The sequence below is a fragment of the Sylvia atricapilla genome, chromosome 26 (assembly GCF_009819655.1).
Source record: "Sylvia atricapilla isolate bSylAtr1 chromosome 26, bSylAtr1.pri, whole genome shotgun sequence".
Classification (NCBI taxonomy): Eukaryota; Metazoa; Chordata; class Aves; order Passeriformes; family Sylviidae; genus Sylvia; species Sylvia atricapilla.
Genome location: NC_089165.1, coordinates 1344628 through 1368721, shown reverse-complemented (window position 1 = coordinate 1368721; position 24094 = coordinate 1344628). Strand labels below are relative to the sequence as shown.

The 24094-nt window shown below is 59.3% G+C and overlaps 3 protein-coding genes across 5 annotated transcripts in view; 2 read left to right on the top strand and 1 right to left on the bottom strand.

Annotated features, from left to right (window-relative positions):
* Positions 1–747: 747 nt before the first annotated feature.
* On the bottom strand, positions 748–1630 carry LOC136371834 (protein FAM32A-like). Its single transcript, XM_066336133.1, has one exon. The coding sequence runs from the start codon at positions 1196–1198 to the stop codon at positions 920–922; it is 279 nt and encodes a 92-aa protein (XP_066192230.1). The 5' UTR covers positions 1199–1630; the 3' UTR covers positions 748–919.
* Positions 1631–2001: 371 nt separating this feature from the next.
* ABHD17A (abhydrolase domain containing 17A, depalmitoylase) lies at positions 2002–8611 on the top strand. The gene is made up of 5 exons (XM_066336465.1): positions 2002–2097; positions 3967–4461; positions 5880–6074; positions 6653–6832; positions 7661–8611. Exons 2-5 carry the CDS (start codon positions 4157–4159, stop codon positions 7884–7886), a joined length of 906 nt encoding a protein of 301 aa, XP_066192562.1. The 5' UTR covers positions 2002–2097; positions 3967–4156; the 3' UTR covers positions 7887–8611.
* A 7589-nt stretch (positions 8612–16200) lies between these two features.
* Positions 16201–24094, top strand: part of REXO1 (RNA exonuclease 1 homolog) — a 44466-nt gene continuing 36572 nt past the window's right edge. For 2 of the 3 annotated variants that reach the window (XM_066336269.1, XM_066336268.1), the window contains exon 1: positions 16201–16505. In XM_066336269.1, coding sequence (XP_066192366.1) covers positions 16316–16505 — 190 coding nt within the window. In that variant the 5' untranslated portion in view covers positions 16201–16315. Of the gene's footprint in view, positions 16506–23586; positions 23645–24094 lie in introns of those variants that run through there. The other variant, XM_066336270.1, reaches the window with a different exon arrangement.

Here is a 24094-nt window from a genome sequence, read left to right as displayed (position 1 = left end):
TCCTGTGACATCTTCATAGGTAGACACGGGAAATGTGGGATAAATGGACTAGGGGGGAGGGCCTGGCTGAATGCAGAACTCAGGGGTAAGCACAGCAGAGGCCACCTGTGGTCAGGCACCACTGTCCCCAGGGATCAGTACTTCATCCAGCCTTGTTCAGTCTGTGTAGCAACGATCTGCTGGAGAGATGGACTGGATCCTGATCTTGTTTCATGATGATTCAGGCCGGAGGCAGTGGCTGATTCACCTGAAGGCTGCGCTGCCATTCAGAGGGACCTTGAGGGGCTGAGTGAGAGCTAGGTGGAGAGAAACCTGAGGAGGTTCAACAAGGGCAAGTGTAGGGTCCTTCACCCGCGGAGGAACAACCCCAAGTGCCAGCACAGGCTGGGGATGACCCACTGGAGAGCAGCTCTGCAGAGAAGGGCCTGGGGGTCCTGGTGGATGACAAACTGTCCCCGAGCCAGCAGAGTGTCCTGGGACTGGGGGGCACAATGGGACCCTGGGGGCATTGGGAAGAGCGTGGCCATCAGGGCAGGGAGTGAATCTGCCCCTCTGCTCAGCCATAGTGAGGCACATCTGGGGTGCTGTGTCCAGTCCTGGGACAAGGAGCTACTGCAGAGAGTCCAGAGGAGGCCCCAAAGATGATTTGGTGTCTGGAGCATGTCTCTGATGAGGACAGACCACAGGAGCTGGGCTTGGTTAGTCCAGAGAAGACTGAGAGTATTGAATGTTTGTTTTTTTTAAAAAAAAGACCATAAAATGAGACAGTAGAAAGTAATAGAAGTCATAAAAGCTCAGAAGTTATATTTGACAGTATGGAGGACAGATGTACAAGGCAATCCTGCTCGATACAAACAAAACAACTCCAGAGCCGTGACAACCAGCCCAGTCATTTAGTCCAGCTGACTTTGGGAATGTCCTAGTGCTCAGTCAGAACATCCAAGTGCCTGTTGAGCTCCTCCACGCACTGCTTGTGAGTTTGGGATGTTTTTTTCAGGACCCACTCCACTTGCTGCTTCTCCTGCATCTTCTCAAAGGCCACCTGTGCCCAGATCTGTTTGTCCAGTCCACACTTCTCCTGTTGCTGCTTCTTGTTGCTTATAATCTGCTCCAGGATCTGGGCCTTGTCTTTCACCGTCCTCTTGCTGGCCCCCAGGGCGCCCCTGCTGCCCTTCAGCCGCAGGGGACCACGCTCCATGATTTTTCTCAAACTACTGGATTTTTCTCAAACTTCATACAGTCCAAACCCCGTAGAAATCCATCGGTTTAATGTTCAGTGGTCCCGAGTTGCGCAGTTCTTAGTGTTTGGTTTCCTGACGGATACGCGTTTCTTCGCCTCTGATATTAATTAGGTCTTCACTCCCGGATTTCTTTATCAGCCTTTTCCGGGCCAGGTGTCTCCAGGGGGCAGGTCTGGAGTATGTGTTCATTGATGTATGCTGATGGCTCGCCAATGGCCCTTGATGGGCGTTATCTCTCGGATATCTCTCGTGCTGCTCTCAGCCTGCTGAGATGCTGAACTCATCAGGCCTCACCTGGTGGAACAATGCTTTGGAAAGAAACTTCAGTTCCCTTCCCCCAGGGCAAAGGCGAACGAATGTGACTACAGTTAGAAAATAAAAATTTTAAACTTTGTATATTTTCCAACAAGTGGAGATCTCTCCAATCCACATAAATATCTCCAGCGTGAGCGCCAGACTCTTTTCAGTGCTGCAATGAGCATAAACTAAACCACAAGAAGTCCCACCTCAACACGGGGAAGAACAACTTTACACGGAGGGTGGCAGAGCACTGAACAGCTGCGCAGGGAGGCGGTGGATCTCCCTCTCCGGAGACATTCCAAGGCCCCTGCTCCAGGTGACCGTGCCCAGGTCGGACTGGACGATCTTCCAGCCCCATTTGGGCTTTAGGGGCTGAGGAGGAGCCGCGCCGCGTCCCCGCCATGAGGCGGCCGCGCTGTTCCCATGGCAACGGGCGCGGGGAGATTGCGTCACTTCCGGCCGGGGCGGGGCCAGCGCCGCCCCCGCCTGGGAGGCCGCAACGGCCGCGGGGCCTCGGGCAGCGCCGAGCGGGGCCGGGGGCCGGGAGGATGTGCAGGTACTGGGCAGGGACGGGCACACGGGCCGGCGGGGCCTGTGGGGACACCGCCACGGCCCGTGGGGACACCGCCGCGGCGGGGCGAGCCTGCAGGGATCGGGGTGCAGCGGCGGGGCGGGGGGCCGGTCGGTATGTGTTGGTGGGGGGTCCCACAGCGCGGTCAGAGGGAGGGGAGGCCCCGGCACTCGGGGGAGGCCAGGCCGGTCGGTGTGCTGGGGACACAGTGGTCAGGGTATGTTGGGGAGGCTCGTGGGGGTCACTGAGGGTGTGGGACCCTCCCGGCGGGCAGCGGGAGGTGAAAGGTCCGCGCTGGGCAGCGGAGGGCGGAGGCCGGTCGGTGTGGGTAAGACCCCCGCAGCAGGCGGGAGAGGCTCACGGCGGTGGGGGCAGGGGGAGACCCACGCGGGTCAGGGTGTGCCCACGGAGGTCCCTCAGTAGTCGGGGGGGTCTCGGGGAGGTCGGTGGGGGGATCGGGGGGCTTACACGGGTCCAGTGGGGGACACGCACACAGAGATCGCGAAGGGGTCCCACTGGTCAGTGTGTGTTCGGGGAGACCCTCCAGCGATCAGTGAGGGGATTGAGGCCCACAGCAGTCGGGGGGGCCCACACGGGTCAGTGTGAGTGGGGGTGGGTTCTCCAAGCTTGTCGGCAAGGTGGGAGGGCCACAATGGGCAGTGAGGGGGAGAACTCACTGGCCAGTGCTGGGAGTGCCACACGCGTGAGTTGGCGGGGAGGGGTCAGTGGTGAGAGGCCAGCAGCAGGCGGGGTGGAAAGTGTGAGTGCAGTCAGTGTGTGTGGGGCAGGCCTCCCGTGCCTGTCAGGGGAGCGGAGAGCGCCCACCGGTCAGTGGTGGGGGTCCCGCAGAGGTCACTGGCTGGGTACAGCATGGATCCCCCTCGTGGTTGTGGGTGGGTGTGGGGTCAGCGCCTGTGCGCTGGGTCGGGCCCCCACAGCAGGCGAGTGGCGAGGGCAGGGGCCGGGCGGGGCTGCCCACCCACGGCGGGGTGTCCCCAGCGTCCCAGTGTGTGCAAGGCATACGACACGAACGTGACACACGATGGAAGTGGCCTGTAGTGTCACCCACCCGCGTGGACCCCGTGCAGGTGTGCGGCCACCGGATCTGTCCCGGGAGTGCTGGTCGCAGTGGCACACGGGGGATCCGCTGGCTGGTCCCAGTGGCACACAGGGTGCCAAACCGGCGAGGAACAGGGCTTCCACATGCCGGGTGTGACACCGGCCCCGGCCCTGCTGTGGGTGGTCACTGGCTCCTATTTGGGCACGGGGCACCCCTTCATTCCCAGTATTTTGGCATATTTCAAGCGCTGTATCCCAGCTTCAGTGCCATATCCCTCTTCCACCCTTTCCTCCCCTTTCCCAGCGCTTCGGAAGCAGATGGAGCGAATTCCTCGGGGTGTGGGCTGGTTTGACATTCCTCAGCTCAAGCCTGTGCCCAAACTTGCAGAAAATAGTTCCTCTTTTTTTTTTTTTTTTTTTTTTTTTTTTTCCTCTCTCTTTCCCCCTTTCTCTCTCCTTTCACCTTTTTCCCTCGGGAGCTCGGCACTCGTGCATGCCTGTGCCGGCACCTCGGTGGCCCCGGGGGAGCCGTGTCCTTTGTCCCATCAGCCGTGTGGCTGCTGTGGGGGTGGTGTGTGTGTGATGCTGTGCTTGTGCTCACCCCCTCCGCGTGGGCTGCTCGCGGAGGCTGGCGAATGTGGCAGGAGGTTTGATTTTGGGGGGGCTGCGTGGGCTCGGTGGGGGCTGCGAGCTGCAGAGGTACTCGAGGAGGCGGGGGGCACTGCGGGGAGCACGTTTGTCCCTGGCTATGTGTCAGAGAGAGGACAGAGCCCTCAGCCTCCACCCTGCCCGCAGGCCCCCGCAGCCGCCGGCCGGACAGATGGACACGGCAGCCCCGCCGCACGCCCCGGCCCGCGCTGCACGGCCGGCGCCAGCCGTGCCCAGGGCCAGCTGAGGACTGGGCGTCTCCGGGCCAGCCTCGTTCCCGGCCTCTGTCCGATTCGGATCCTCCCTGGCTCCGGGCGCCTCCCGCCTCGCCGCCGTCATGAACGGGCTGTCGATCAGCCAACTCTGCTGCCTCTTCTGCTGCCCGCCCTGCCCCAGCCGCATCGCGGCCAAGCTCGCCTTCCTGCCCCCGGAGCCCACCTACGCCATGGTGCCCGAGCCCGAGCCCGTGGGCAGCACGGGCTCCCTGCGAGGCGCCGCGGGCCGCTGGAAGCTGCACTTGAAGGACCGGGCAGATTTCCAGTACTCCCAGCGGGAGCTGGACAACATCGAGGTGTTCATCACCAAGAGCAGCCGGGGGAACCGCGTCGGCTGCATGTACGTCCGCTGCGTGCCCGGCGCCAGGTGAGTCACCCGTGGGTGCGCCAGCCAGGGCTCTGCTGGGCTGGGGCCACGCTGGGGGCTCCTGTCCCCTCCCCTCCCTCGGCTGAGCGTCGCTGGAGGAGCTGGCCCTGCCGCGGGGCTGCAGAGGCATCCGGTGGGACGGGCGAGCTGGGCTCCCGGGACCGGTCTGGCTTGTGGCTGCACTGGGAATGGGGTTAAAGCAGGAACAGAGGCAAAGCCAGAGGCTGCAGGGATGTGGGGATTCCCCAGGCTGTCTCACAATCCCCCAGTGTCACTGGCAGTGACGTAAGGCTCCAGTTGTTGGCACAGAGCTTGTTTCTCAGGGAGCGCAGGAGTGGCTGCACCAGCTGCTGCTCCCCATTCCCAGCCTGCAGTGACCATGGGGATGGACAACTGCCTGTGCCAGCCAGGAGAGCCTGGTTTAGTCAAATTCATAGAGACATTTGATTCCTCAAGGAAAAGAATGATGGGAGTGAAAGCCAGGAGGGGTTTGGTCTCTCCCCTGGGTCTGTGAACTGGGAAGCTGGAGAGAGGCACCCTGGAGTGTGAGATGGAGACCCCCTCCTGCTGCCACTGCCTGGGCAGGAGGAGACAGGAGGGGACTTGGCAGCTGCTCCCCAAGTAGTGGCACAGTTTGGGGGTTCAGGAGCAGAGGGAGGCCAGGTCACCCCAGATGACCCCTTTCCTGCCAAGAACAACAGACTCTCAAAGACCACCATCACAGGCTGCAGGGCTGGAGGGGGAACCTGAGCTAGGGGAGCCAGACCTCTCAAAGAGTGAGGTATCCCATGGCTTATCCTGTCACTGACTTCCAGCTGAGGTTCTCTGGGCATCCAGGCCAGGATTGAGGCTCAGCCTGGCCACAGACCCCTCGGACCAGCTGCAGGGCCTCAGCAGGGAGTGGGTCCTGTTCCCTCCCTCTGGCAGAAGGGAACCAAACTCCCATCAATCTCCTATTAGTGTTAATTTTTATGATTAACATTGTTTTTCTCCTTATGGTGGAAATTTCTTGTGCCTTGTCACTCCCACAATTCACTTCTCTCTCAGCATCTGGTGTCTTGCCAGGCTCAGGAGAGAAAAAACCCGCTGTCAGAATTCTTACTTGAAATCCCCATTGGGCAAACAGCCCCAAATCCTGAGCTTTTTACCAAAAATAGACTCAAAAACTTGAGCAGAATCATCATCCTGCCTTCAAGCTGCCTGTTTCCGCTCAGAGCGAGCCCCTGGCTCTGGCAGCAGAAGGGTCTGGGTGTCCCTGAGGCTGTCACGAGGACCTTTGTTGGTGGCCAGAGGGGTGTTTGCCCTTTGTGTCCCGGAGTTTGGTTGTTGGCCTCTGAGGCAAATGTCCAGGGATATCCGTGCCCGAGCTCCGGCACCGCGGCAGAGCCCGGGATTAACGCTCTGTACCTGTGTCCCAGGTACACGGTGCTCTTCTCCCACGGCAACGCTGTGGACCTGGGGCAGATGAGCAGCTTCTACATCGGGCTGGGCACCCGCATCAACTGCAACATCTTCTCCTATGACTACTCTGGCTACGGCGTGAGCACGGGCAAGCCCTCGGAGCGGAACCTCTACTCCGACATCGACGCCGCGTGGCAGGCGCTGCGCACACGGTGAGCGGGGCAGGCCGGGCCAGGGAGCACAGCCCCGCTGCCCTCGGGAAAACCCTGTGCTCCAGCTGTCTGGAAAACAGGAAATCTCCCGGAAGGGGAGCCCTGGGCCACTTGAGACAGGAAGGGTGGCTGGAAAACTGTAGGGGGAGCAGCTGGGGGATGCTGCGGGGCAGGGATGCTGCGGGGCATGATCTTGGCATGAGCTGTGCTTCCTGCCTCCTTGTGCCAGGCTCTGCCTCCTCTTCCTTGGGCCTGGCTTGAGGTGTGACCCAGAGCTGGGGGCTGCCCCACACGGCTGCAGTGCAGGGTCTGTGAACACCCTATAGCTGTGACCTGGTGAGGGAAAGCCTTGACACACCCCAGAACTCACCTGGCAGCTCACCCCTGGCTGCTCCCTGCACCTTTGGGAGTGCAGGGAACTGCCGTGGGCCCAGACATGAGGAGCTGGGGGAAGGTCAGGGGGACAGACCCTGGACCTTGCTGGGAGCCCTGTGGGTGCAGTGACCAAAGCAGAGTAACCCCTGAGCTGTATCTCCTGGCCATGTGCCCGGACCCTGACCTCTCCCATTCTCTGCCAGGTACGGGATCAGCCCAGAGAACATCATTTTGTATGGACAGAGCATTGGCACGGTGCCCACGGTTGACCTGGCCTCCCGCTATGAGTGTGCGGCCATCGTGCTGCACTCCCCGCTCACCTCCGGCATGCGCGTCGCCTTCCCCGACACCAAGAAGACCTACTGGTTTGATGCCTTCCCCAAGTGAGTGCCCTGGGCAGAGGGCATGGCGGGTTTGCAGGGACAGTGCCAGACCAGCTCTGGTCACGGCCAGGGGACACGAGGACATTTCTCATGATAGGTTTAAACATCTCCTTTGGCGTTTTCTCGCCCTGTATTTGGTGCCCTCTGGGAGTTGCAGCCCTCCCTGGGGGGTCACCATGCCCCCTCCTTGAGGGCTGTGCAATCATCTCTTGGCCACACTGTCCCAGTGACTTTGCCTGCCAGCTTTGGGGCTGTGTTGCTGGCCCCTTGTCAGGTGTCACAAGCCCTGGGTGTCCCTGGGACCACTCTGTCCCCCAAGAGTAATTCCTCAGGGGTTTTCCTGCTCTTCAGATGGCAGGAGTGGTGCTGAGAGGACGAGCTCTTCCTTTGCCCCTCTTTTGCATCAGGCCTGTGGGGCCCAGGGGACAGTCCCTGAGCCAGAAGCTGTGGCTGGGAGCCACCAGCCCACGCTCTGCATCCTGATGGCCTGGCGTGGCCTTTGGGACTGGGCTGGGAGCAGCCGTGCTTCCCTTCCTCAGAGCTCAGCAGAGCTGATCCCAACAGGGAGGGGCTGTCCTGCAGCAGTTCCCATCCGCCCTGCTGAGGTCCCATGGGGATGCTGTCACTGCTGTCTGCTCCTTGTCTGTCACACTGGGGCAGATTTTTCCTTGGCAGAAACTCCGTGTCCCTCTCTGTGCTCTGCCATGATCAAAGAGCATTTCTTGGTCCCTCTCCCAGGGGATGTTTTGGGGGCAGGAGGAATGGAAATGTCTTGTTCCCTGTGCTTACCCCCCTCTCTCCTCTCTTCCCCGTTCACCCTTTTGGCAGCATCGAGAAGATCTCCAAAATCACCTCTCCTGTCCTCATCATCCACGGTACGGAGGATGAAGTCATCGACTTCTCCCATGGCCTGGCGCTCTTCGAGCGCTGCCCCAAGGCCGTGGAGCCGCTGTGGGTGGACGGGGCCGGGCACAATGACATTGAACTCTACAGCCAGTACCTCGAGCGCCTTCGGAAATTCATCTCCCAGGAACTGGCCAGCCAACGCAACTAGCCAGGGGGACAGGCAGGGGGGTTCTGCTTGTTTCTCCAGTTCTCCCAGTAGCTTTCCCTAGTCCCTGCTGCTGGAGCTGTAATGAGTTTGTTCAGCCTCAGCTCCAGGCTCAGGAGAGGGCGGGAAGTCCTGGAATGGACAATGTTTGCTCTCAGACATGAGCACAGCTCTCCTCCCTGCTGGTGCCAGCCCCCGGCGCTGCTGGCACCACCGGCCTGGCTGGCCAGAGACGGCAGCTCCCTCCTTTCCCCTTCCCAGAGACATGAGCCCACCCTCCGCTGGTGGATCCTTGGCTTCAGACATGTCCTCGCCTCCTATCCCACACCGGCGAAGTCCCGAGTCCCTCCCGGCCGCTCTGCTGCTCTGACCATAGCAATAAGGCGAGTTGGAGAGGGGCTGGAGCCCTGGCCCCTCCCCGGTGTCCCTCTGGGTGGGACAGAGGAGGTGGCAGTTCCTGCTCTCCATGGAGCTTTCCCGGGACCAGCACTGGCGGTGCCCGGTGTTCACCCCGCGGCTGGGGCAGAGCCGTGTCCCCACGGGGACTATGGGGATGCATGGAGGAGGTGCCCCCCTGCCCCACACCTCCTCCAGTCTGGCGCTGCTCGGCCTTCCCAGAGCACTCCTGGTGTTTGGGTCACCCCTGGAAAACCTCCTCCGGACCACTCGCACGGGGAACGGGGCGAGGGAACCAGGCAGCGAATAAAGAGCAGAGGTTTAATGTTTCACCCGTGTGTGCCCTTTCCCTGGGTACCCCTGGGGGCTCCTGCCCATGACCCAGCCCCAGGGTGTCCAGCCCCTCCACCTTCCCCCTGTTCAGCACCTTCCCTGGATTGCCCTTCGCCAGATCCCCAGTGCTTGTCACCCTCCTCTGGGTCTGGGCGGCCCCAAGGTGCCAGCGGGACTGGGGAAGATGCCCTTGGCCCCTGGGAGCAGGCTGCAAAGGCCTGTGTGTCCTGTGGGACTTGGGGGCAACAGGAACCCATTCCCCTTTCCCATGCCGTTAGGGGATCCCATGGGATCATGGGTGGGTGCCGAGGTGGGCCTCAGCCTTCCAGGAGTTGTGGGGGGCTGGATGTGCCACAGGGGAAGGGGGAGATCCCCGTGGCCTGCTCTGTACCAGGGCTAGCACAGCAAGGGACACAGAGTGGTGTTGGGGTACGTGGGGTGGTCCTGGGGAGGGCAAACCTTAGATTTGACCTGCTCCATGCTCAGTTCTGACCAGAGCTGTGTGGGAACCTCAGTGATTCTGAGGGTGCACTGGCCACGGGGGCAGGTGCAGGGGTGTCCCACGGAGTCCTCCCACCAGCACATGGGAAATTTGCCCCAGGGACAGGGAGAGGTTCAGGTTGGTGATTTTTGGGACAGCACCTGCTCTTACACCCCTGGGAAGTGCTGTTTGTGGGTTTTCCTGCCCCTGGGACATCCCTGGCCCCAACTCAAACAGCAAAACACTGCTCTGCCCTTCCCCTCCCTGTCCCTGTCCTCCCGGTGTCCCCTCCCCGGCACGACGCCCTGGGGCCCGCCAGGCTCATGTGAGAAGGGATTTAATCTCCTTAGGGGCTCAGGGGCCAGGCAGAGGGGCTCGCTGCACCCCCACACTCACAGCACTCCAATGCACCTATTGTTTGGAGCTGTGAGCTGGGGGAGGGGGCCACGGGACCCCCTGCTCCCCGCACATCCCTCATTTCCCCCAGCACCAGAGCAGGGTGTTCCAGAGGAGGAGGGATGACCTCTTCTTGGTGCTGGGGCTGTGCAGGAGCTGGAAGAGGATGTGGATGGCTCTGGGGGAGGGCCTCATTCTTTTCCGGGGCGATTTTGGAGTCCAGGAGCTGTCTGGCTTCTCCCTGTACATCCCCCCAGTCCTTCCTTCTCCATCCCTCTGCCAGCAGTGGCCAGGTGGTTTGGGAGCCTTGGGCTCACACGTGTGTGGGAAGCCAAAGCCACCCAGCCTGGCTCCCTCCGGCCCCGCTGTCCCAGCGCTCCCTAATCCTGGCACAGAGGCATTCTCTGTGCACCCAGGGCATTTTTATAATTTTATCCTCTTACTGCTGCCTGTTTCCTGTTGAGCTGCAGATGCTTTGGGGCAGCTCTGCCTTGCCAGCAGGATGGCTCAGAGCTGGTTGGGTTTGGGGGGATGTTGAGGTGGCTCGAGGTTGTATTTCCCGTGTCCCAGTTTAAAACAAAGGCAAAGGTCAGTAAAGTTCAGCCTGATCCCCAAAGTCTAGAGCCAGGTCGGGAATATGGGAGTCCATGGAGATGGACATTTGCTGAGTGCCACCTCCATGGTGGGAGCCCTGACTGGGATCAGGGCTTTGGGTCTGGATCTGTCACTGCTCCTGGCCCTGGATGGAGGCTCCATCCTCACTCAGCAGCTTGAGCAAGGAGGGACAGAGGAGCACTCACCCCTAGAAGAGCTGCAGGGGCCTCAGAGAGCATGTGCTGGGGGTCCTGGGCACAGGAACCCCCACCTGGGGCTAAACTGGGCCACTGGGACAGCACTTCTGCCCCCTTTGGGACAGCACTTCTGTCCCCTTTGGGACAGCACTTCTGTCCCCTCCACTGGTGCTGCGGTTTGGGGCAAAGGGAGGGCACTGGCTGGGGGACAGGGCTGGACGGTTTTGGTACCTGGAGGGGGACTGTGCAGTGTCCTGTCCCTGGAGGTGACAGACAGAGCCAAGGCCTTGAGTGTCCCCAAAGTCCCTCCAGAGCAGGGTCAGGGCAGGTGTCCCTCTGGCTGGTTTGAAGCCCCCAGCCAGAGGGGCCCAGGGGCCCAGACTGGGCATGGGGGACATTGGGTGACCGGCCAAGAGGGGTTTAAGTCTCATTTGGGGCATAAATGAGGCTTTTGATGGTTGGGGCCTGCGTGCCACAGTCATGAGACCTCGTTCAGAGGCCGAGCTCAGTCATGGGATCCAGGAAACTGAATTAAAGCATCTTAAGGAGCTTTTTTCCGAGCCCTGCTCTAGTTTTCCACGTGCTTGTCATATGAACAAAGACGGTATAAAAGGGCAGAGGGGAAGGATCCCATCGGTGGTCAGGCTGGGAGAGGGGATGGCGTTGGAAAAGGGATGCCAGGGTGAGGGCCACAGCACGGAGCTGGCTGAGCTGGAGAGAAGGAGACAGGAAAGGACAAGGAGAGGGGAGGATACATTGGCTCTGCCCTGACCGGTGAGCGAGGCAGAGGCCTTGGAGACAGCAGGGACAGTGGGGAGAGGAATGGGGGCTGACCTGGGGGAGCAGAGCTCGTGTCCCCACTTCCAGAGCAGCGTAGAGCTGTGAGAGCCCGACGCACCCGTGGCTGCACCGCGACACCGGCGGCACCTCCCTGGTGAGACATGGTAGGGGGGCAGGGGGCACGGGGGGCAGGGGCACCCACAGCCCTGGGGCACCCAGAACCCTGAGGTGACACCTACCACCCTGGGGACACCCACAGCCCTGGGGCTCCCAGAACCCTGGGGGACACCCAGAGCCCTGAGGTGACACCTACCACCCTGGGGACACCCACAGCCCTGGGGACTCCCAGAACCCTGGGGGGCACCCAGAACTCATGAACGGCACCCAGACCCTGGGGTGGGCACCTGGCCCTGCACTGCTGGCTGGTGCTGGGGGCAGGGGTGGCAGGTGGGTCCCTGAGGGTCCCTGAGCTGGGTTGGGACCCTGGCCCTGGGTGGGAAATGATGGGACAGCCCCACCCCACACTGCCTGTGCACATCCCTGTGCTCACAGCACACGTGTGTACATGCACACAGGTGTGCACGGGGATGGGTGAGCATATGCAGCCTTGTGTGGGGACCTCTGCACATTTGTTAACACATGCACACAAATGTACACAGCCTGCAGAGACCTGCACACACACAGATGTGCACTCACACACACACAGATGTGCACACATTCACATACAGACGTGCACACACCTCTGAGCAGCCCCACACCCCTTCTGGCCCCTCTCCTCACCCTCCTCATGCAGTCCCTGCTCCCACGGGCCCCACTGGCACCTCACACTTGCCATGTCCCACGCCTGCCCCAGGGACCGCAGCATTGCCAGGGCTATGGCTTGCAGCAGGGAGAGCCACGGGCTGGTTTTCACCTCCTGTCCTGGAGATGTGGGGCAGGCTGAGAATCTCCAGCTCCCTCTGATCCCCTAGCTCCCCATGGGATCCCCCAGAGTGCCCCAGCTGCCACAGGGTCCCTCACATCCCCGGGATCCCTGAATTTCCCAACTCCCCAGAATCCCCCACCTCCCTCGACTCCTTGTTCTCCCCTCACGTCTCTGCTCTGTCTGCAGGAGCTCTCGGAGGAGTGCGGGGCCGGGCCCGCTGCCCCCTGTGAGCTTCCCTTTGTCATCCTATGCCTGAGCGATGCCTGGAGGCTGGGACGGCCAAGGGAGGCCCACGGGCTGCCACAGCCCAGTGGTGACAGCGCCTGGACAGCACATGTGGGACCACGCACCGGGGCTGGGACACCCTGCGGGACTGAAATGTCCCTTTGGAGGGCCAGAGCATCCCCGTGGGGGGCTGGGAGCAGCCTCTTTGTGGCAAAAGCATTGTCTTGTAGGGGCCAAAGGATCTCCTTAGGACACCAGGAACATCATGGGGGGATGAAAATCTCATAGAGAGACCAGAACATCCTGGAGGAGGGGTTGGGATGCATCCCCTTCATGTACCAGGAGCACCTGTGGGGACCTGGAGCACCCCCTTGGGAAGGCAAAGCATCCCTTTGGGGTGCTGAGAGAACTGTGGGGTCCTGGAAACACCCGTGGGGAGCTGGAGCATCCCCCAGGGTGGCTGGTACCCCGTGGGCTGAGGGTGGGATGCCGCAGCCAGGCTGTGGATGGGATTATGGGGTGTCACAGAGAACCCCTGTCTGGGGAGGAACTCCCACAGGGGACATGGACATGGGGCATTATATATAGGGTGGTACCAGGGTGGGGTATTGGGAGTGATGCCACCATCCTCATCAGCCCATCCCTGCCAAGATGTGACCCCATGTGAGGATGTTCTGGCAGCTCCAGGGAAGGCTCTGTTCTCCCAGCTCTGTTCCCTTCTCCAGCTTCACAAACCCCACTCAGCACCTTGCTGAGGAGCAGACACTCATCCTGGGGTGCTCAGATGGGGTGATGCAGAACAAGGAGCAGGGAGTGGGGGTCTGTGGGGGGAGGCTGTTGTCATACTAGCATTTCCAGCTGGTTTCCATTTTTTTGGCTCTTCTCCCAAAACTTGATCCCATTTACCCAGCTGGGGGGTCATGGTAGGGCAGGGATCAGCTGCGGGGGCAGGGCTGGAGGGTGGGGATGAGATTCCAGGGAGACCCCCAAGCCCCAGGGCTGGATCTGGCCTCTGCTCCAGGGAGTGAACCAGGAGCATTCCCCTTGGCAGCCCTGGAGCCACGATCCTGGGTCACACCCTCATGGTCCTGGATGTGTGGGGGACACCCAGCAAGGCATGACCAGGGCAGGTCTCTGTGTCACCCAACAGAGCACAGTGTTGGGTCTCTGTCACAGGGGGCAGGTCCCTGTGTCACTGTCACCCAGCACACTGTGGTGTCTCCCTGTCACTGGGAGCAGGTCCCTGTGTCCCCCAGCAGCAGGAAGGGCTGTGGCAGGGGTGACTCTGGCCCCAATGCAGTGACCCAATGCCTGGCTCTCCTGGGGAGGCGAGGACCAAACCCTGTCCCCCTTGTCCTTGCAGGGACTGAGGTCTGTGACAGCCCCACCCTGTGCCCACCCCTGCCCCAGCTGAACTGAAATCAAGGGCTTTTGCTGTGGCATATGGGGGGCAGTGGGGTTGGGGACCCCTCACTTCTCTGCAGAGGGTCAAGAACTCTGAGGTGTTGATGTCAGTTTTGGGGGTCCCTTGGTCAGCCAAGGAGGCTGGAGGGGTTTAGGTCCTGAGCAGGGTTGGAGGGATTCCTGTGGAGTGCTGAGCAGGATGGGGGAATTTGGGGGTTGCTGCTTTCAGAGGAGCTGCCTCTGTGTGCAGAGGAACCCTTGGGACCTTTCCCAGTGCTGTTGACTGGGAGCTGAGTGGGCATCCCAGTTAACTGGGCTTAGGTGAGGAGGCAAAAGTTTTGGGAAGGTTTTCCATGTGGCATCCTCTAGGTCTGGGCAGAAACAATATTTTATTTTATTACTTATTTTCTATAATTTTGCTGGTTTGTGAGTTGAGGATGAACAGGATGAGAATTATAAGGCAGGGAAATACCCTGTGTGTCTGCACTTTTGTTTACGTGTGTGTCTTTCTTGAAGTTTCTCTGTTACAGCTGAAGTTCTATAAAATAGATTTAACCATGCCATAAAAATAAAACCATTCTGTTTTTGTGGGGGAAAGATGAGTTCCCAGGCCTGGTGGGAGAGGGAAACTGGCTGGGGAGGTGTGGGTGGGGATCTCAGCACATCCCTCCCCCAGTACCTGTAAAGCACCTTGTTCCTGGGCCAGGTTTCTGCTGGAGGGAAGGCAACTTATCTCCTGCGGCTTCCTGCTTTTTAGAAGCTTTTTATGGATTATTCAGCTGTCCCAGGGTCAGCAGCTGCTGGTACAGCTCAGTGTTGGGTTCCTCTCCTGGCATCCTCTTCTCCTGGACTCTGCTGGGATGCCGTGGGAGTGATGGGCAGGGAGGAGGCAGCAGCATGTGCCCAATTTGGAAAACAAAGTGGGTTTTTTTTGCTTAAGACTATTACAAAACACAACTTTTGCAATCTTTCCCTTGTCCCTCCTTTTGGCCAAGGCTGACTCCTCCTTGTGCACCTTCCTTTACATCACCCAATTATTCATGGCATTGTCTTTGAGCTTCCCATCTCTCCTTGCACAAGTGGTGAGGCTCTCCTGGATCATCCTGTCTCTCCAGGCTGCGGTGTCTGGTTCTGCTCCATGGGATTTCTCCTTGGAGGGCTTGGTCCCTGCTGGCCCCCAAAGGGCCTCAGGTGCTGGACATGAATTCTCCCTGTCCTGAACACCCAAGGCAGGGGCAGTGCCAGGTGATTCCCATGAACTGTGGATGCCCCTCACCTGGCTGATTCCCCCAGGGCCAGCTCAAAGTGCTGTTACTGCATGCCTCAGTTTCCCCACTGGTAAATGCCGGTGTGGTGACTACCTGGAGCAAGGAGGCTGGGTCCTCATGGGATGTGGAACCAGTTCTTGGCCTAGCCTCAGGGCCACTGCCCAAACCCATCCAGTGTCCTGCTGCTCTTCAGGAGGCCCAAGCTGTGCTGGAGCTCAGGGAGCTGCTTTGAGGTGGTCCATGCTGGGGTGGAAGGGCTGTACCACAGTGATCCATGCTGGGACATGCTGAGGCAGTGGGGTGTACCGAGACCAGGGCAGCGCTCCGTGCTGGGGAGGTGGTCCATGCTGGTCCATGCCAGGGATGGTCCATGCTGGGGCTGGTGGTCCATGCTGGTCCATGCCAGGGATGGTCCATGCTGGGGCTGGTGGTCCATGCTGGAGGCAGCAGGCTGGGGGCTGGTCCATGGTGGGAATACTGGAATGTGCTAGGGCACTGGTCCATGCTGGCTGGATCTGCAGGCTCTGCTGGTGTGGTCCATAGTGCTCCCCCAGGTTTGTGCTGGGGATACTGGGCTGATGGGCCACAGAGCAAGGAACCACCCCTGTGCCCACAGCTGGGGGACTCGAGGGTGCTCGGCAGCAGGACGTGGGGCTGCCCCTGTCTCCCTTAGCTATGAGGATGTGCCAAACCCGGCCGAACTTGGATTGCAAAATCCTGGAATATCCTGAGCTGCGAGGGACCCGTAGGGATCATCGAGTCCAACTCCTGGCCCTGCCGACACCCCAACAATCCCACTCTGTGTATCCCTGAGGGCGTTGGTTCTGGATGGCGGCTCCTGCAGCCCGGCCGTGCCCCGAGGGAACGGGAACGCCGGAGTCCAGCTGGAGCAGAGGAGACTGAGGGGAGGCTCCTCGGGGGCTGCAGCTCCTCCTGAGGGGAGGCGGAGGGGCAGGGGCTGAGCTCTGCTCTGGGACAGGGACAGGAGCCCAGGAAGGGCTGGAGCTGTGCCAGGGCTGGGCTGGAGCTCAGGGAAAGGTTCTTCCCCCCGAGGGTGCTGGGGCACTGCCCAGGCTCCCCAGGGAATGGGCCCAGCCCCAAGGTGCCAGAGCTCCAGGAGGGTTTGGACAAGGCTCTCAGGGATGCTCAGGGTGGGATTGTTGGGTGTCTGGGCAGAGACAGGGGCGGGATCAGTGACCGCGGTGGGCTCCAGCTCCGGACAGCGCAGGGTCCCGTGCCAGCCCCGGGCCGGGCTCTCAGGCGCGCCGCGGACAGCCCTGTGCGGGCAGCGGCCTCGCGGGGTCCTCGCCGCCGCGCCCGGCGCTCCCAAGATGGCGGCGGGGCCGGTCCCGATGGTGTGAGGTGGGAGCGCGTCCCCGCCGCCCGCGGCTCCTCCACCCGCCCGGCCCCGCTCCCGCCCCGCAGCCGGCGGGATGCTCAGATCCACCGGCTACTTCCGCGGCATCGACTGCCCGTTCCTCAACGCCGGGGGGTCGGGGCCGGGCCGGGGGTGCCGCAGGCCCTACTGCCACTTCCGGCACCCCCCGGTTGCCCCGGCGCCGTGCGGAGCCTCCGGAGCCTCGGGCGACCCCAGCGTGGGGCTCCCGCTCGGACACGGCGCAGGTACGGGCCGGCCCGGCCGCGGTACCCCCTCTCCTTCCCCGTCTCCTTCCCCGGGCCGGGGCTGTCTGAGGCTGTTCCCGTCCCTGCCGCTCCCAGCCCGGTCGTGTTTTCGCCCCCCGTTCCCGTGTGTTTTCCCCCCGGCGAGGGCAGGCCCGTGCCTGGCCTCCTCTCCTGCCTACCCACCGTTCAGGGCCCGGCTCTGCCTCCGGCTGCCCTGAGCCCCCAGCGCCGCGGAATCGCCCCCCTCAGCCCCTCGGGGATCTCGGGGTCTGTCGGTGTCACCCGCTGGAGCCCGCCCGTCCCTCGGCTCCGTGGCTGTGTGTGCCCAGCCGCGCCCAGGCCACCTCGCCCTTGCTCCAGGGGAGGGTTTGAAGGAGCTTTGCAGCCCCACCGAGGGGGAGCGATGGGGCTCTGGGCTCGGTCCCATCCTGCCGTGGCCGGTGCACGCGGGTGTTGGGGAGCAGCTTCCCGGGGTGTCCCCGGGGTGTCCCCAGCTGCAGCAGGGCAGCGCTGCCCCGATCCCGTTCTTTGTCGCTCCAGGCGCTCGGCTCACGTGGCGCTGAGGTTTGTAAAGCTGCTGACAGCTCCCGGGCCGTTAGATCCCTTCAGGAGCCGCCCGGCTCGGGGAGACAGGGTCATACTGGGGCTCGGGGAGGCAGGGTCTGTCCTGGGGCTCGGGGAGACAGGGTCTGTCCTGGGGCTCAGGGAGACAGGGTCATACTGGGGCTCGGGGAGACAGGGTCCGTCCTGGGGCTCGGGGAGACAGGCTCTGTCCTGGGACTCGGGGAGACAGGCTCTGTCCTGGGCTCGGGGAGACAGGGTCATACTGGGGCTCGGGGAGACAGGGCCATACTGGGGCTCGGGGAGACAGGCTCTGTCCTGGGGCTCGGGGAGACAGGGTCATACTGGGCTCGGGGAGACAGGCTCTGTCCTGGGGCTCGGGGAGACAGGGTCATACTGGGGCTCGGGGAGACAGGGTCTGTCCTGGGCTCGGGGAGACAGGGTCATACTGGGGCTCGGGGAGACAGGGCCATACTGGGGCTCGGGGAGACAGGGTCTGTCCTGGGGCTCGGGGAGACAGGGTCTGTCCTGGGGCTCGGGGAGACAGGCTCTGTCCTGGGGCTCGGGGAGACAGGGTCATACTGGGGCTCGGGGAGACAGGGTCTGTCCTGGGGCTCGGGGAGACAGGCTCTGTCCTGGGGCTCGGGGAGACAGGCTCTGTCCTGGGCTCGGGGAGACAGGGCCATACTGGGGCTCGGGGAGGCTGTGGTCGGCCAGATCCCTCACACCGTGACGGGTTTGTGGGGCACAGAGCACTGCCAGCCTTCTCAAAGGCAGCCTGGCACAAACCCCCAGTGAATCAGACATATCCTGGGTTGGAAGGGACCCACAAGGATCAATAGTGAGCTATTGTTGTCCGTTCTTCCAGCGACTCTTGTCTTTTATTTATATGCATTATTTGCTGTTCTGCTGATTTATTGGGAGAAAAAAAGCCTTCATTCTTCTCCCTAGAAGAACCCTGCTGGCTTTCTTTTTGTCAAAGCTTTGTTATTTCTGTTATGTATAATGGGATAATAATGCTGGTGTGGATAGTCTAATAATCTGAAGCAGAAATTGCCAAAACAAAGCCCAGTTTGTGTTTTTGTGTGCTTACTTAACTTTGAGTTGCTCTCAAATTTGGAAGAGGATTAGTTGTTGATGTCTCCTGGTTACCAATCCAGCTTACCACCACTACTAGTTTAGTTTAAAACAAAAGAAGTGTTCTCAGGGCTGTCACTGGCAGATAAGTATTAGAAAGACAAAAAAAATTTGCCAATTTCAGTGTTCTTTTGAATTTTAAAAGCTCTCTAGAATGCTTTAGGATGATTCTTTAGATGATATTATAATTATCTTTCAGTGTGCTGTTCCTGCATGTCTTTAAATATCTGTGGAGTGTCAATTTTGGAACTGGAATTGCTTATTTTGGTCTGTACCAGGTGCTGCTGTGTTTGATAACAGCTGGGGCTGGGTTTGGAGTTTGTATTGGGAAGGGAAAACCTCTTTGTGCCCCTGGAAAGTGTGTGAGGTTCTCAGAGCTGTCTGGAAGTGTTGGTGTAAGCTGAGGGTGAAGGGCAAGGAAAATACTCCTGTGCCTTGCCAGACTTGGCCTGGGCGTGTCAGAGACACAGGAGAAGCAGCCTGAGTTTTAGGGAGTAAGAGTTTACTTACAGTTCTGGAATTTTTAAGGTTAGAAAAGCCCTCCAAGTTAATAAAATCCAACCTTCAACAATTGTGGTCTCCACTAACCCATGTCCACAAAAGCCACATCCACATGTTGTTTGGACACTTCCAGGGATGGGGACAGCCCCTTCCAGTCCTTAACAACATTTTCTATGAATAATTTTTTCTTAATATACAACAGCACTTAGAGAAGAGGTTTTTTTGGCAAATAAAACCAACAGTATGGGCCTGGTTTCCCAAGGAGAAGTTTCTGCCACTTGTGAAAGAAGCAGGATCATGAGGCTGAGCTCCAGGCACTGCCTCCTGCTCCCTGCAGCCAGGTCAGAGCCTGTTCCTGTGTCTTTCCCAAACTCTTGGCATCCAAAACATGGCACAGCTGCCATAACAGGGATCTGTGAGTTCTGTCTCAGCTCAGGGTTTGTCTGCAGCCATTTTTTAATGTTGGTTCTGTGTGACTCCCACCTGCAGAGCTGCCCCAGCCCTGGGGAACAGCATCAGGAGGACGTGGAGCTGCTGGAGCCAGTGCAGAGGAGGCCCCAGAGCTGCTCCAAGGGCTGGAGCCCCTCTGCTCTGGGGACAGCCTGGGAGGGCTGGGGGTGTTCACTGGAGAGGAGAAGGCTCCAGGGAGAGCTCCGAGCCCCTGGCAGGGCCTAAAGGGGCTCCAGGAGAGCTGGAGAGGGACTGGGACAAGGGATGGAGGGACAGGACACAGGGAATGGCTTCCACTGCCAGAGGGCAGGGCTGGGTGGGATATTGGGAAGGAATTGTTGGCTGTGAGGGTGGGGAGGCCCTGGCACAGGGTGCCCAGAGCAGCTGTGGCTGCCCCTGGATCCCTGGCAGTGCCCAAGGCCAGGCTGGATGGTTTTGGAGCACCCTGGGATTGAGGAAGGTATCCCTGGCCATGGCAGGGGTGGCACTGGATGGGCTTCAAGATCCCTCCCAGTCCCAACCATTCTGGAACTCTGTGATTCCAACTGAGAAATGGGAGATGAGCAATGGACCTGCTGCTGTCTCAGGCTTTTAGCATAGACTCCAGCGAGTTACAAAATGTTCCTGATTCCTGTAGCAGCAGGAGGCACTTTTGCAGTTATTTTGCAGTGCTTGGCTCAGCTTTTTGGGCAGGATTCCGGTTGAAGTGCTCCTGTCATTTCCCTGCCTGCCTGAGGCTCCTGTCGCCTGGAAGATCTGTAGGATTTACACTAGAGGGTGTAGTAGCTCAGCCAGAACTAGGCAACCATCTTCTGGGAGCAGGTTCTCCATCCCCCAGGGCTGCTCGCTGCCAGGGGAACTGCCTCTCTTGTTTTGAAGTAGCCTCCTAACCATGCACATGGACAGATCTGACCTATTTAATCACATCACTCGATAGAGAAGCTTTGAAAGTGTCATTTTTTGCCAAGGCAGGTGGGTTCCTACACCAAGAGTTACAGCACAGATTGGTGTTTTCTGGGATGGTGCCTAGAAAAGAAGGATAACATCTAAAGGAGCAGCGGCTGGGGCTGCCTTTGATGTTTGAGGATCACTGGAGGATTGGCAGGAACCCCAAACTCTTGGTGCAATTTCATAGCTTTGAAAGGAGCTTTTGAAAACTGTGGGTGGAGCTGGCCCTGGCAGGTTGGGGCTGGGCTGGGGATGTGGACATGTGCCAGATGGAGCAGAGAGGATGTGAAAAGAGGGATTAGTGGGATGTAGCACTGTTCTCCCCCCTTTTTTTTTGCCCACCGTTATCGCTCCAGACTTCCCGAGGTTCAGGTGTTCATAACATGATCCCTGTTTGTCACACACGGTGCTCACGTGCTCCCAGGCACTAGGGGACAGTGGTGCAGAGCCTTTCATGCCCCTTGGAGATCTGCAGGAGCACTGAGTTTTCCCTGACTGCTGCTGTCTGGATGTGTCAGGTGTTCCCTTTCCTTCTGTCTGGAAGCAGGTGCACAAATACAGACACACTGAGTGAGGGGCACATTCGAACTGGGGTCTGAAGCATGGAATGCTTAGTGTGGGAAACCTATTCCCATGTTTTATTGCAGGATTGACTGTGTGGTAACAGAATGTGGCTGCCTTGGAGGTTTGTGAAAATTCTGTGCTGGCTGAGCATTGAGGCTGATGGGGTTTTCTGTCCAGGACTGGGAATCTGGAGATTGCAAATTCTCATCCTGACTTGGCTGAAGTGCTTTTTCCATCTCTGAGATGACTAAAACCCACCTGCTTCAGAGCAGGATGAAAAGATTATTGAATGTGTGTGAAGTGCTTTGAAAGCGTGCGCTGTAAGGAGGAGGGAAGAGCTGCCTTCAGTCCTAAAAGCGTCTTTTCAAGAGCTGTAGAGGGGAAAAATAGGTCTCTCTTTAAAGTCGAGGTCCTGAGTATGGTGAAAGACATAAAAGAGGCGTAATACAGCTCTTCATAAATATCTTAAGGTAGGCAGCCCTGGTTTGCTGTTTCGATGCTGTCAGGGGGTGTTTTGGAGGTGGATGTTTTTGAACCAAGAGCACAAAGCTGCTTCCAGGTCTGGAGCGGTGACCTCTTTTGTCTACACTGATCACAGAACCCTGGAATCTCCAGAGCTGGAATGGACCCACAGGGATCATCAGTGCGGCCCCTGTCCCTGCCCAGACACCCAACAATCCCACCCTGAGCATCCCTGAGAGCCTTGTCCAAACCCTCCTGGAGCTCTGGCACCTTGGGGCTGGGACCATTCCCTGGGGAGCCTGGGCAGTGCCCCAGCACCCTCGGGGGGAAGAAACTTTCAAAGGAAGAGCCTTTAAGCTCCATCCCAACCCCTGACACAGCTCCAGCCATTCCCTCAGGTTCTGATCGTTGTGTTCTTGTGGGATGGGAAGAGCCAGCCAGGCTTTCAGCACCCTGCCTGAAGTCCTTTATTCTGTAGTGGAGTGCACTGAGCTGCTCAGCAGGTTTCTGATGTGGTCCAAAGCTTGTGGAGCAGTTTTCTTGCTGTGTGGATTTTCTGTCTGGGTGTACAAAGCTTTGCAGGTTAGATATGCAAAGATCTAATCTGTGATCAAATCTGTGGAAGGTGTCAGGGACAGAATTCTGCTCCTTTGTTTGGTTGATACAGTGAGCTGCTGCAACACTGTTGAGCTCAGGTTAAGTTTGGAGAAATTCCTGGGCATATCTCTCCAACTTGAACCCTGGATCCTGTTGCTGGTGCAGGGGGGCATTTCACCTCTCCCTTCTTCTGTCCAAAAGCAGCCCTAGGGGATGGCTGTGACCAGCATGATCCCCCCGAGGGTGCTGGGGCACTGCCCAGGCTCCCCAGGGAATGGTCCCAGCCCCAAGGTGCCAGAGCTTCAGGAGGGTTTGGACAAGGCTCTCGGGGATGCTCGGGGTGGGATTGTTGGGTGTCTGGGCAGGGACAGGGACTGGATCAATGATCTCTGTGATTCCCTCCCAACTGAGGACATTGTGTGGTTTCTGTGATACTTGGCAAAACCTAAAGAGGCTCTTTAAAAGTTAAAACCCAGCTTTAATCACCCCACGTGCCAACACAGGGTCAGGGCCATTGTCAGGTACCGCACTTTGCTGAGGAGCTGTGCCTGTTTGGTGGGAGCAGCCTCGGCTGGGATTCAGAGCCTTGGTGTGACTCACACTGCGGGCCATGGTCACAGTGTGTGTGGAATGGATGGGAAAAAGATCTTTCCCAGTGCGTTTTCCTTCCTGGATTTGATGTGCAAGATGATCTCAGCAAAGAGCTTTTGTTACTGTATTTGCTACAGCAGAAGTGGAAACCCATGAAGTGTTTTCAGTATCATTTCGCTGACAGAGCAAAGCAGGTGCTCAGTGTTGGGTGCTCCAGTCCGTGAACTGGGAGGGGGCATCAATTCTGCTTTCCCCCCCACATTTGTGTTTAGGAGAATAATTACCAAACTGCCACCAGTGGATTTTATTTTTAACCAAGTTCTGAAATGAAGAGTGAAAAACCAATCGGTGGTGAGGTCAGCAGTTCGGGATTTGTGGTGATTTCCCTGCACTGTCGGTTGGGGCAGTTTCCCGTGGGTGGGCAGGTGCAGGTGCCCTTTGTGCCGGATTTCAGTGTGGGCTCACAGGACACTTCCCATTTTTGGTCTTTCTGTGGCTATGAGGAGATTCCGCCCCGAATCCGAGCTCCTCACCTGAGGCACTTCCAGATGTGTGAAAAGCAGGAGGTGGGAGCAGATCTCCATCAAGCCGGCAGGATTTTGGGTTTGGCACAGCTGGAGTTGCGCCAGTGCTGGTGAGTCCCCGGCTCCTCTCCACCCGCCCAGGAGCCCATTGTCTGCTCTCCCGGTACCTTCCTCTCTGCAGTGGGCTATCTTCCCTGCCATGTGAACACTTCCTCTGATTGACGTGGTTAATCTCCAGCCAAGCCCCGCCGCGCTGGTGCGGAGCCCCGCTCACTAATCCAGGGCGGCCCGGAGCGCGTTCCGTGCGCTGGGCGAGGCGGAGGCGCCGCGTGGCTGACGTGGGTTTGGGCAGGCTTGGACAGGCTGTGTCCCAGCCCCGCCACCTCCTCCCCGGCGGGCACGGCGTGGGCAGCGGGGCTGCGGGCTTCGGGTGGGCCGGAGAGCACGGCACGGCCGCGATGGATGCGTGGGGAAGCACCGCGCACAGCCGCGTGTGGAGCTCAGCCCGAGCCAAAAGCAGCTGCAGGTGGGCAGTGGGGAGAGGAGGAGGAGGTCAGGAAGTCCCCCAGGGTGAGGGCAGCAGCGCTGGGAAAGAGGATCGGGCTCGGGAAGCCCTTGCAGCCGCTCTGGAGCCGAGCGAGCTGGGGACAGAGGAGGGTGAAGGCGGGACTCGGGCAGGTCCTGCCCCGGTTCCCACAAAGTGCAGTGTCAGCACCCGGGCACCGCGTGCTGCCTGCGGCCCCCGCCGGGGTGGCTCCGGCATGAACAAGTATCTGCAGTGTTTATTGACCCCCGGCAGCTCAGGTAACTCTTTTTGAAGGTTTTGGCTACCTGCGGGGTGAGGTCGAGGTTTGGGGGGTGCGGCTGGCAAGGAACAGCTGGAGAGAAGCAACTTCTCCAGGGAGATTTTCACGTGGTCACCATTCATTGAACAGGAGACCGGAGTCCTGGGGCATCTGCCTCTGGAATATGTGGACTGTGCAGAAAGCTCAGATTGGCTTTGGATGGTTTGGTTAGCAATGGTTTTCATTTCCCTGTGGATTTTGGGTTTTTATTGAAGAGAGGATTGTGCTGGAGGTGTTGGGTTCTGTGGTTAAAAGTGTCTGTGGAGCTGCAGGTGTCTGAGACCTAAAGGGAGCTGCAGAGCTCTAATTCCAGCTTTTGAATTGTTCGAAGCCAGACAGGTTTTAAAAACAGCTTAAGTTTTGCTTCTAGCCTTTCATATGTCACAGCGGAAATGTTTTAATGTAATAC

What these genes read in the sequence shown, in the direction of transcription:
- LOC136371834 (XM_066336133.1), bottom strand. Translation starts at nt 1,198, where the DNA reads ATGGAGCGTGGTCCCCTGCGGCTGAAGGGCAGCAGGGGCGCCCTGGGG.
- ABHD17A (XM_066336465.1), top strand. Translation starts at nt 4,157, where the DNA reads ATGAACGGGCTGTCGATCAGCCAACTCTGCTGCCTCTTCTGCTGCCCG. An exon ending in CGCTGCGTGCCCGGCGCCAG is followed by an intron (nt 4,462 to 5,879) that starts GTGAGTCACCCG and finishes CCTGTGTCCCAG; the next exon opens with GTACACGGTGCTCTTCTCCC. An exon ending in TGGTTTGATGCCTTCCCCAA is followed by an intron (nt 6,833 to 7,660) that starts GTGAGTGCCCTG and finishes CCCTTTTGGCAG; the next exon opens with CATCGAGAAGATCTCCAAAA.